The 12,322-nt window shown below is 33.1% G+C and overlaps 1 protein-coding gene and 1 long non-coding RNA gene across 2 annotated transcripts in view; both read right to left on the bottom strand.

Annotated features, from left to right (window-relative positions):
- The window catches only part of LOC127725655 (uncharacterized), a 51,376-nt gene that overhangs the window by 14,775 nt on the left and 24,279 nt on the right, over positions 1-12,322 (bottom strand). The gene's annotated exons all lie outside the window — the stretch shown is intronic.
- Positions 1-12,322, bottom strand: part of LOC127725396 (uncharacterized) — a 35,039-nt gene that overhangs the window by 13,172 nt on the left and 9,545 nt on the right. Inside the window, exons 3-9 of the mRNA XM_052232332.1 lie at positions 11,510-11,685; positions 9,715-10,073; positions 9,273-9,376; positions 8,391-8,528; positions 5,687-5,832; positions 5,039-5,244; positions 660-3,853 (exon numbers count right to left, since the gene is read on the bottom strand). Coding sequence (XP_052088292.1) covers positions 660-3,853; positions 5,039-5,244; positions 5,687-5,832; positions 8,391-8,528; positions 9,273-9,376; positions 9,715-10,073; positions 11,510-11,685 — 4,323 coding nt within the window. The remainder of the gene's footprint in view (positions 1-659; positions 3,854-5,038; positions 5,245-5,686; positions 5,833-8,390; positions 8,529-9,272; positions 9,377-9,714; positions 10,074-11,509; positions 11,686-12,322) is intronic.

The raw sequence follows: 12,322 nt of genomic DNA, 5'->3' as shown, positions 1-12,322 counted from the left end.
GAGCATGTTGCCCAATTTCAATTTGAAAAAAATTGATACACATTAACAACAAGAGGCTCTCAAGAGCCTGAATCGCTCACCTGTAATTTTTTGCTTCAATCTTTCATCAATGATTATTTTTGCTTTTCAATATATATTAATGAGTGGCTTAAAAATGCCATTTAAATGTTCTTTGTATCCGTCATATTTTCTTCAGAAGCAAAAAAATGCATTTTACCCCTATGTTCCATTTTAGCCATAGTGGCTATGTTTCTTGACGTACAAGGAAATAAAATACAAAATTTATACTAGATACTCTGAAACTCATTCAGCCCATGTTTGGCTGAAATTGATTCAGCAGTTTCAAAGGAGAAGATTTTCTAAAGTAAGCAAACTAGATGAACAAATTGTGAAAAATTGTCTTTAAAGGGCAATAACTCCTTAAGGGGTCAATTGACAATTTTGGTAATTTCAACTTATTATACAACGGACGACGACGACGGTCGCCAAGTGATGGCAAAAGCTCACCTTTCCTTTGGAAAGGTGAACTAAAAATGGTCTAAATCAAAGAAAAATGCTGTTTTGCAAAAGGATATGTATATGTGCTTGTTAATTTTCATATAGAGCTTATAACTAATCCTGTATGGTATTTGGAGCACAACATCATTAACATAAAATACCTTTTTTGGTGAGTCATCAGAGCTTGACACTTCACTTTGCTCTGATTTCCTTCCTTTCAATTTAGATCCACTTCCAGTAAAAGAGCTATAACTAGATGTCTGAACCATTGTTTGAAGTAATTCTCCATTAGGACCACCTTTATATAATGACTGTTTCTTTGGAGGTTTTTCCTTTTTCACCTCCTTACAACTTTCCACTTCCTTGACAACCATTAATGAATTACTAGATGGGACAATTGGTTTAACAGTTTCAGATTTACTTGATGCTTGTGAGATTGGAACAATAGGTTGAGGTACCAGTTGTAACACTTTATTAGGACTAACAATTGCCCCATAAGCTTGATCACTGTCCATTGTATCAGGCGATTTACTTGATGTTACAGAACTCTGTACATTTTGTGGTGATATAACAGAAATAGGAGTTTTATTTACACTATTTAGAATTGAAGCACTATTTACTGATTTCGCTAAACTTATGGCTTGAGATGGAGTTTTTGACACTATGGATTGAAATAATGGCGTTTTAGAATCTACCTGAAAATGTTTTGCTGGTGCTGGATGAATCTGTGTTACACCTTGTAATAAAAACTGAGTGGTTCCAAATTGTGGACTACCACCGAATTGTGGCACAGATTTGGATAAAAGAGATCCTGGTTTAACAGTTGTCTGATTTACAATGTTTTTGACGACAGCTGATGCTGGTTTGGAAGTAGAAGCTGTTTGAACAACACTAGTTGATGTTGTACTAACATTAATCACTTGTTTTCCTGACACAGCACCACCCGATGGTGTAAGGATATATGATACATTCCTTTGAGAAGGTGTAGGTATAACATTGACAACATTAACAGTCTTTGTTGGATTTGTTGTCTGAGAATTTAGACACAGATTTGGTTGTACCTGCACAACTTTACTTCCAATTACAATGGGATTTCCTGCAGATACCAATATGGTATTAGTGTTGCCATTTTGTTGTGCAGAACCTACTTTCACAGAAGCTGCCTTTTCCCTTGAAGCCTTTAAGAGTTGGTTGACTGTCAGTGAAGCCTTATTATTTGCTTGAACTGGCTGAGCAGCTGGTTTAGACTCAGATACACCCTTATTAACATTGCCTACTATGCTATTAACCTGTGATGCCCTAGTACTGGAAATAATTGTAGTAGGCATAGAGGGAGCGCCAGTACCAGAGGTAGTCATCACAGGTATACTCACTAAAAAAGTCTGTGGCTGAGAGGTATTCTGTTGTAGCACAATATTCTGACCTGGTAGAAAATTCCCAGGAGATCCCAATCGAATGGGATTCTGAATCACACGGCCAACATTAGAAAATGCTGGTCTATGGGTTGAAGTAGTATTCTGAGATCGTGGAGAAATAACTGTGGAGCCTCTGGTTATATTCTGTCTTCCCATTAAATTTGTTTGCTGTGCCAATCTTGGTGGACTGCTTAATACATTTACTTGTCTTGAATTAATATCAGGTGATAAAAGTGATTGACCAGCTGCTCTTGGTTGCTGTTGAATTATTCTAACTTGTCCAGGAGTTCTCTTTTGATCTGATGCCGATTGAACTAATGACACATTTGATATAGAGGATTCGGTACTGCTTAAACGTTTGTCCTTTGATTCGGATTCAGTTTCCTCCTTTTTGGGGTTAAGTACACTAGAAGCTAATTCAAACACCTGATTCATATTTGAAAATAAATCTTGTTGACTTCCTGTTAGTTTCATTGGTGGTTTGACAACTACAGAAGATGCTGAAGTATCTGACAAAGAAACTACGGATGACATGTTCATTAAATTTCCCAATGCTGAATCACTGACTGAGATACTATTAGAAACTTGTGTAACAGCTGTCATACTAGCAGAAGTATTTTGATAAGTCTCTGTAGTAGAAGTAATGGTAGATGTGGATAATTCGTGTTTTATTGTTCCTGTGGATTGTTCCTGTTTCATTGTGGCTGTAGCTACAGTGATATTGGTGGACATTGAAGGGCTATCTCTTGTTAATAATGATCTAAACAATGGTGAGTTCATATCATCTTTGGCTGTAGACATGGCAGCAGAAACAGACAAATCCAATACTTGTGATTTCTGATCATTGTAACTATTACAATATTGATGTTCCGATTTAATAGATGCCCCCAGTGAATGTAAACCAAGCTTAGAATATGGGTCATAAACCTTAGGCGAAACAGTCGGGTTTGACTTTGGTGATAACATTGTGTGAGTTCTTGGTGATAATGCCTGTTTGGACTTTGGTGGTAATGCCTGTTGCGATCTTGGTGATAGAGCTTGTTGTGATCTTGGTGATATAGATTGATGCGACCTTGGTGATATAGTCTGTTGTGACCTTGGTGATAAAGCCTGTTGTAATCTTGGTGATAGAGCCTGTTGTAATCTTGGTGATAGAGCCTGTTGCAATCTTGGTGATAGAGCTTGTTGTGATCTTGGTGACTTAGGAGTTATATTGGTGGTCTGCTGTTTTGTAACCATAACCCCTTGTGGATATACAATAATCTCATTATCCTTTGTCTGAGCTCTAGAAAGGTCACTGAATGATAAATGATCAGTTGTTGTTTGAATAAATGGAGAAGGCATTTGGAGAGGACTTGTTCCTGGTTTACTAGTACAATTTTGAAGCATTTTCTGTTGTTTTATCCATCGAATAGTCGGCATTAAGAAATTGAGTCTATTAAATTCATCTTCTTTGCTGGTAGTGGATTCCTGCTGTGATAATGGCATAAACGAATAGCAACTAGAAGATGGAGGATAACTTTGTCTATGCTTTTTCTTAACTTCCCCAGAATCATGTCGAGTTTTCTTTGTTGGAGATGATAATGATGTGCTAGCAGACTTTTGAGCACTGGGAGGCTGATCATCTAATGAATCAGAAGATACACTTTCATCAGATTTTCGTTTCTTTGGGATTTTGAAATTTGCATCTTTTTTCTGTGAAGGTAGGTAAAAACTACTACCTTTTGCTGCTACTAATGATTCAAAAGCTGCTTGAAATGACTTTGGACTGTGTTTTTGTTTTTCATCTTTGGGTTTTCTGACATCTTCTAAGTACATATCAATTTTTGATCTGGACGGTAAATTTTTGGTTTCTTCCCTACCACAAATATCAATTTCTTCGTCTTCTGTATCAGAAGCTGAATTAGTTCCATCAACATCATCTTCACTCTTATCATTATCTAAAAATCAAAAATAATCAGTGTTCTTATTTCATCAGAAAAAAATAAAAGAAATGGCAAATTATGCTTCTGTTAAAAGTGTATGTATGAATAAACAAACATCATATGGCTATCCTGTTATGAAAATATATCATCAAATTTAAAAATAAAACAATAATTCTCATAGTATAACTAGAATTTGCAATTTGCTTGTGATCTGGATTTCTAACTGGCAAGCAACAAAGTGAATTGTGTTAATGTTACTGGCCATTTAATATGTTCAATTCATACATAAACTTAGCAGATAAACAGCATTGATTGGGTGATAAATCTGATGAATTCTAGAGCATACCATATAGAGGGACAAATATGTTGCAGGGTACTTCCAAAATGTTTGTTAAATTACCTGACAGATCATCAAATGTAACTGACTTATTTTCATCTTAACATCCTAATAACCCAATAACAAAATGACTGATCTTAATAACCCTTAAAGGCAAATAGACAGTGGTTAATTGTCCAGTGCAAAATTTAGATGCATATTTAGGACCAAGAACATGTTCATGTCATATAGTTGATTGATTTTTTTATGCAACATTCTGCACTCTTGGCTATATTATGGTGTCCAGTTTTTATCAGTGGAGTGAGCCTGAGTACCCAGAGAGATCCATCAATTGGCTAGAAACCTGACAATCCTAGTCAATTCAGACAGGAGTTGAATGTACCAACCACAAGCAGGGTTCAAATTCACATCAGTAAATGTCATATGAAATAAAATCTTAAGGATATTGGATGTTGAATCCCGGTTGAAAATTCATTTTGGTAAATAAAAAAGTTGTATGAAATTGATATACAAGGGCATATTTTGCCTGTTTCTCAGATCACAAGTACTTGTTTTTTGTAAATCCTGACTTCCGAGAACCAGTATGCTCTTATTTGTAATTAAAGGTATGTTGAATTTTTCAGAAGGTATTGTCTTGACATGAAATAACTGTATTTAATTAAACTTAGCTCTTACTCTTTAATCCTAAATGCAAATACCAATTTCAAGACTTTGGTTTAACCCAGCTTGGGATCTAATGCACTTGGACATGTAAAATGTTGACTTCATTTATTGCGTTTTTGCAGTAGTTTGTCCAAATTTACAAGAAACCATTTTTGTTGTTAAAAGGTTAGAATACATATGGACAAAAAAATGAAAGGTACCATCAGTTTTCTTTTCCATATCTTCTTTTATCTTTTTGATAATATTTTGCACTTTCTGTTCTGTAACTTCTGATTTTATATCTGTTGATGCATCTTCATTTTTAGGTCGACCTCTTTTTTTTGGTGATTCCTCTGTGGAAGTAGAAATTGGATGTCTCTTCGAAACTGTCCCTGAACTGTTGGCTCCAATCAATTTGCTGGTATCTCTACATAAAACAAAACAATGTAAATTAACATTCATTTGAACATTCTTTAACCATGTCAGCAAATCATTCTGTCATTAGTGGTGGTTAAATGTGTGAAGAAATTTTTTAAGTCCTTTAAACACACTGAAAACTTCAAAGTATTGGCAAACAGGAAATTTGTGTCAGACAGAGTCAAAAGTGCTAATCACCGGAAAGATGTAATTAAATATGAAGTCATTCTGTTCAAAAGTGTGATGGAAATATTTGTTGGACAAACAGACAGACAAGGTGAATGCAATATAACATGCACTCCTTCAGTTGGAGTACAATAATAAAGGCTTGTTTTAAAGAGTTTAGCAAAAAAAATTTTTTTTTGCCTACCTACCTACCCATCCTTCTGAATGGCAGCGAAAAACAAGAATAGGTTCATTGTTGACAGGTGTGTAAAAATGAAAAAAAATACCTGTTTTTGTGATATAATTTGCTCTGATCATCTTCAGGGTGATGTCCTATATCCTTGCCCTCTTTCCAAAAAGGATATCTTTCAGGCTGGAATCTTTTAACAAATGTATCCATGCTTATTTTAACTCCATCTTTCCGACATTTGCACTAAAATGTATAAAATGTATAAAATGTATAAAAAGTATTAAATGTATAAAATGAATAAAATGTATAAAATGTATAAAATGTATAAAATGTATAAAAATGTATTTAAAAAAATAAAACAAATGCAGATAGAAATAATAAGGTGTTCTTATGCCCTGTAATTTGTTTAGGAAAATTAGATACAAAAATCATCATTACATCGGATGTGACCTTGAGAGGTCATACCGGTGTTATGTTGCGCAGAAATTTCCTTGCGCTTTTGACTGATAACCGAATGTATTTGGTATAATTACGCGGATATTATCGAGTGCAAAATAACATTACTTATCGCTTGTTATATATTAATTTCATCAATAAATATTCATGAAAATAATTTTTAAGATCATAGATAAATGATATGAAAATGTTTTGTCGTGAGAAATATAAATATCAATAACAAATCATATGAAAATGTTTTGTCGTGAGAAATATAAATATCAATAACAAATCATGAATACCGAAAATTTGTGTTGCAGAAGAATATCTCGAGAATGTTTTGCAACAAAAGCGGGAAAATATGATTGCCTTCTCAAATCCAATCTATTAGAAAAACGAATTAATTTATTACAGAAGAGTGTCCACCATGCACTTGCACAGCACTATCATTAGAATAGTAGAATAGAATGATATATAAATGGATAAAAATTTGCCTGTAGAGTTATTAAGATGATCTGCTATATATATAACTGTTATACAAATATTAATATAATATATAACAACAAACCAGAGTATACTGATAACAAATGATTATATCACTACAATATAATAATTATTACGGTCATTTATTCATCATCCACACAGGAACTTGTCTCAGAATAAAATATATCTATGTATCTTAACCTAACTTTCAGGTATACAGGGTTTGACACTAACTAATTGTATGTACTAGCCTGCAGGGCTAGTGAAATTATTATTCTACTAGTCCTCTTGTCAATTCACTAGCCCTCCAAGTGCCGAAGGCACTTGGACAGTCGTGCCACCAGCACGACCCTTTCTAGGAGGGTCTGGGGACATGCCCCCCCCCGAAAATTTTGATACAAATGAAGCTAAATCCTGTGTTCTGGAGCATTTCGAGAGGGTTTTGAACATGTTTTGTTTCATGAAATTTCACTGGTTTGCTTATAAAAAATACCAAAAAAAAAAAAAAAAAAAAAAATCATATTTTAATCATCTATATTAAGATAGTGTTCGACTTATTTTGAAGACCCCTTTAGATCATTACTTCGTCATTATCCTCATTTTACTTATCAGTATTACTAGTGTCTTTAATGAAGATGGATAAGTTAGGGATTTAAAAATACACCCACAAAAGAGGAAAGCTTTGCCCTTGCTGTTTTTTGTCATAGTTCTTCATGGACTCCTTCTTTTCCCTTGTTGTTTCAGTTTATTTTTTTTTGCAGGACAAGATTTTATTCCTAAAAATCTGTATATTTTTACCAGAGACCAAGGAATAGTATAGTATACAAATCCTTGCAGAGACCTATAATTTTGTTTTTATGACAATAATTCAGTGATATTGTTTGCCTCAAATTACATTCGAAATACAGCTTTTTCCCCTAGAGAAAATTCCCAATTACTAAAAAACTGGCTTAAAATTCCTCCCAATAAGTTGTACATTTTTCCCAAACAGTGATGGTATCGGTAGTAATGTATGTAAATTTCGTATTCATGTTATTATTTTGATATTATGAAAGCACTTTTGAGATCGAGGTTTTCGGTTTAGAATCATCACGGCGTTTGTTACACACGTGGTTAATTCAATGTATTAAGTACCATCATTGTTTCCGTTTCTTTCCCCTCCCCAAAAAGTACCTTTCATGTTAAAAATGTCTGACAATCAAAATATACGTGAATGAACTGTACAATAAAGACAGCAAAGGTTAGCAAAAAATCTGGGATTTGTTGACAATTAAAATTTTGTGAAATTTCTAGTTTAAAACAAAATTTTGACTAGCCCATCGGACTACTGTGATGAAAACTTTACTAGCCCTCCCTAATTTTTACTAGCCTCGGGCTAGCGGACTAGCGTTAGTGTCGAACCCTGGTATAGAGATATGACTTTTTTCTGAGACAAGTGCTTGTGACCATCCACCAGAACTTGTGACATCATTGATATTCTTAGAACAGATATTAGATTCCTGCACCTTGCAAAGTTATGTAATTTTCTTGACAAGTATAACATCATTTTGTGACTTGAATATCTGAATATCAAAGCATATATTTTATTGATAAATTTCTGGAAATGTTCATGGATAGGATGTATAGAATGTTATGATCAATGCACTATATTTTGTGTATCTCAAAGGTAGTGATAAACCTTGGAAGATTTAGATATCATGTCAGTAACATAGGGTTTTGATTGCATTTCATGCAATCTTTACCCAAAAATTCTATTATTCATAAACACTGATATTTTTTTAAATCTTTTTTTTCATAAAGGGGTATTTGCTAAAATTATTGAGCAGGGAGTAAATCTTAGATCAACTGTATTATTTCTTAAAATTGAATTGTTGCAACCTTACCTGATGGCATCTTTTTCCATACTCAATCCATCTTTCTGTTGCAAAGTTAGTAGATTCAGCACAGTTAAATCCATGGTTATATCCTGCATGGTAACCAAAAGGAAATGTGACCATAAATTCTCCAGCCTCTTGTGTTATCTGCAAATGAAAACAATGCATTATTCGTATTTGATATTTTAAGGTTCTCTCATTTCAAATCCAAAATGATTGTTAATCTTGAATATTTCTTGGCCCCAAATTACATTTACATTATTCATTGAAAGACCATTTTTTTAATCTAGACAAAATCCCTGAGTCCAAATACAATCAAACCTGTCATTTCTATGTAATGTCAATGATTAATGATGAAAACTTACAATTCTACCATCTGTGTTTAGGGAACCTACTCAAAAAGATTACCCAATTTCTTTGATGTCTTTCATATAGATAGTTTTCCATTAGCATAATATGACTTAGAGTAATTTCCCTTTGCCAAAATGATGGAGGGCAAACTGGTTGGTTTTTCTATTTGACTAACCAAATTTAAGCATGTGGTACAAGTAAGACTGATAAAAGATCATGACTAAAACAAACAAAAATTGTTCAGAAAATATCTTTTTCTATAGTCTAACAATTAGTGTGTATAACTAACAATGACTAAGATGAATTTGGTTATTTTAATGAAAGAATTTGCACACTTTACCTTCAAACATGTCATCAAAAGGAAATAAATCTACAGTATAACTCAATCTTTGTCAATGAAAATCTATCTTTATTGAGGTTGCGAGAGCAACTTTCTTTTTTTAATAAATAATAAATACCCTTTTCAGAACTATACATTAGTCTGATGGATAGCTACCATATATCCATTATTGAGTAAGTTACCAATGTAGATATGCTTACCTTGTTAAAGGGTATGGAGTATTGCTTCAGTATTGCTGGAGAGATAAGTGTCATTTTATGTCTAAGGAAAGCTGGACAAGATTGGTAACTGCTAGGGAAAAATCCTGAAAAGAAAGAATGTTTATATAATCTGACTTAAGGTTTAAAAGAAATACAAAACATCACAAAGTTAATACAAAATATATAAGTAATAAATACAACGTAAGCAGTTGTATCAATTATTGTTACTTAATTAAATATGTATCTGTAAAAACTTGAGAAAAAATAATCATGTTGAAAATTAAATTAAACTCTCTTCAAAAATGAAAAAGTTTGGAAACTTTCAAAAAGGTGATTTTTATTTCATGCTAATTAAAAGAATAAGGCAAATACACTTTCTGTTCTTAGAGATCAAACCTATTTTCTTTACACGGACTTATTTAATTATTTAATAATATTTTACCAGCAGCTAATCTTTCTAGTCTTCTTCCATGTTCTGGAGGTATGGCATACCAACTCTTAGGTGCACCAAAATGAACATAATTAATGCTGTATAAATCCATATCCTCTGTATGCCAAGGAAAAGTCGTCTTCCACATTCCAAAGTATAAGTAAGCTGTGTTAACACCTTCAATTTTGATACCATAATCCCCATTAACATAATCAAGGATGGTTCCAAGACGATTAATGTTCCAGATATCTTGATCGGGATCATATAGACTTCCTGATATGTCAGCGCCATAGATTGGATTTACAAATGTTATGTTCTTCCAATATTTTCTCTCAAGTTCTTCATAGTCAAAATGTCTTGGGGTCTTGTATCTATTTGATAAACAAAATAAAACAAGCATTCTGAGAGTATTGCATGGCAATACATAGTCCCCTACCAGTTAAAAATTCATTATACTGAAACAAAATTGATCTTTAACTTGTAATGGTGTAAACTATATAACAAATATCAAGTCAGCATGACGCCAAAAAATGTGGAAAACTGATTATTTAAGTGAATTTTCAGTGTCCAAGGACCATAACTTGGAACAAAATCATCAGACCGGAACAAAATTTGAATTTGATCAGTTACTTGTCATCATAAAACTATATACCAATTATCAAATCAATATCTTCAAGAATGACAAAATAAATTAGGAGGAAAACTGATTATTTGAGTGAATTTTCTAAGTCCAAGGACCATAACTCTGCACAAAATCATCAGACCGGAAAAAAATTTGCATTGATCTGTAACTTGTCATGATAAAACCATATACCAAATATCAAATCAATATGTTCAAGCATGAAGAAAAAACGTGTGGAAAACTGATTTGCTGGACTGACGGATGGACAGACAGACGGACGGAGTGCAAACCTAAAGTCTCCCTCGACTTCTTCGGTAGGGGACTTATAAAGTAATTAACTACAATATTCCAGTATGTTCTAGCACATGTTGTATATATATAAGTTTACAGGGCGAATAGAAAAGTTCAAAAAATTACCCCAAATTCTTATATATATATGAATTTCCAAATATTTATAAAAGGAAAATAATGTTAGTTGTAATCTATGAATTACTGTGAAACGGTCTTGTCAGCTAGTTAATTATGTAATTTCAAATTTAGTTTTCAGTTTATCTGACCCTGTTGTATAATTAGGATATAGAGAGTGGATTACAAGCATTCAATAATATATTGTGTCATTTCATAACTGAATCACCAGTGCTGGAAAATAAAGGTTAACATAACTGAATCACCAGTGCTGGAAACAAATGGTTAACATAACTGAATCACCAGTGCTGGAAACTAAAGGTTAACATAACTGAATCACCAGTGCTGGAAACTAATGGTTAACATAACTGAATCACCAGTGCTGGAAACTAAAGGTTAACATAACTGAATCACCAGTGCTGGAAACTAAAGGTTAACATAACTGAATCACCAGTGCTGGAAACTAAAGGTGAACTGAATCACCAGTATGGAAACTAAAGGTTAACAAGTCACCTGTGCCAATTTCATATTTTGACAACTAATGCTGAAAGTTACTGGCAAAAAAAATTCTGTATATTTGTGTTGGTAAACATTTAATTATGGTAATTTTGAAAATACACTCAAGGAGGGGTTAAAGACACTGGTATTTTTGGAGGGTAAAAATTAAAGATTGTAGTTTTCTGTTTCAGTTTTGTGCCAGTCGACTCTATTTGGGCAACCAAAATTTAAGATTTTTTTTTAATTTTTTCATTTGATCACCAATTAAAAATCTAATCGTACCTTTCACTGTTGGCTAATTTTTCAAATTCTTTCACAGTTAGACCTTTCTTTTGTATATTATACTGCTGATACAAGCCCTGACATCCTGTTACCACTTGAGTGATAGGCGAAGGAATAGTCATTTCAAGGTCACCATAACCATTTCTTCTTGGTTTCCATTCTGATGGTGGAATAATCTGAAATATTCCAAATAATTCAAATTTTACTTCAGGTACTAGCAACTTCAAAATATCTTAATATATATACATACAGTTCAAGTTTTCTTGACAAAGCTAAGCATCTTAAGTATTTTAATTAAATATTCAATATAATCATGATATTTGAGCAAATATTAAATAAATTGCTTTGCCGAGCGCAGCTGGATACGACCGCAGAGGTCCAACCCTAAACAGTTGGGGCAATAAACTGTTAACACAGAGATATGTCTCGCCTATTTGTTATTTTGATAATGCAAATGTTGAAATTAAAATAGCAATACTTTAACATGTAAGTTATGCAAATATTCAAAGTCAGTGAACCATGACTGAAGGTACATGGCTAAACAATATCCATGGAAATGAGATGTGCCAATGCTAATTCAACTGCAAACCAAATACCATTGACTTTTCAAAAGTCGTTCCCTTTAAACAAACCTGAACACATACATTAACTTGTTAACTATGTGAAAGTTTCAAAGTCAATGAACCATAATTAGGGGGTGGGGTTATATAATCTCCATGGAAATGAAACTTGTAAATGCCAATACATTTATATATCGAATATCATTGACTTATCATAAGTCGTTCATCTTAAACTGACCTAATCACAAACTAA

This window comes from Mytilus californianus, unplaced genomic scaffold (genome assembly GCF_021869535.1).
Source record: "Mytilus californianus isolate M0D057914Y unplaced genomic scaffold, xbMytCali1.0.p SCAF_1, whole genome shotgun sequence".
Taxonomy (NCBI): domain Eukaryota; kingdom Metazoa; phylum Mollusca; class Bivalvia; order Mytilida; family Mytilidae; genus Mytilus; species Mytilus californianus.
This window is presented reverse-complemented; position numbering and strand designations above follow the sequence as displayed.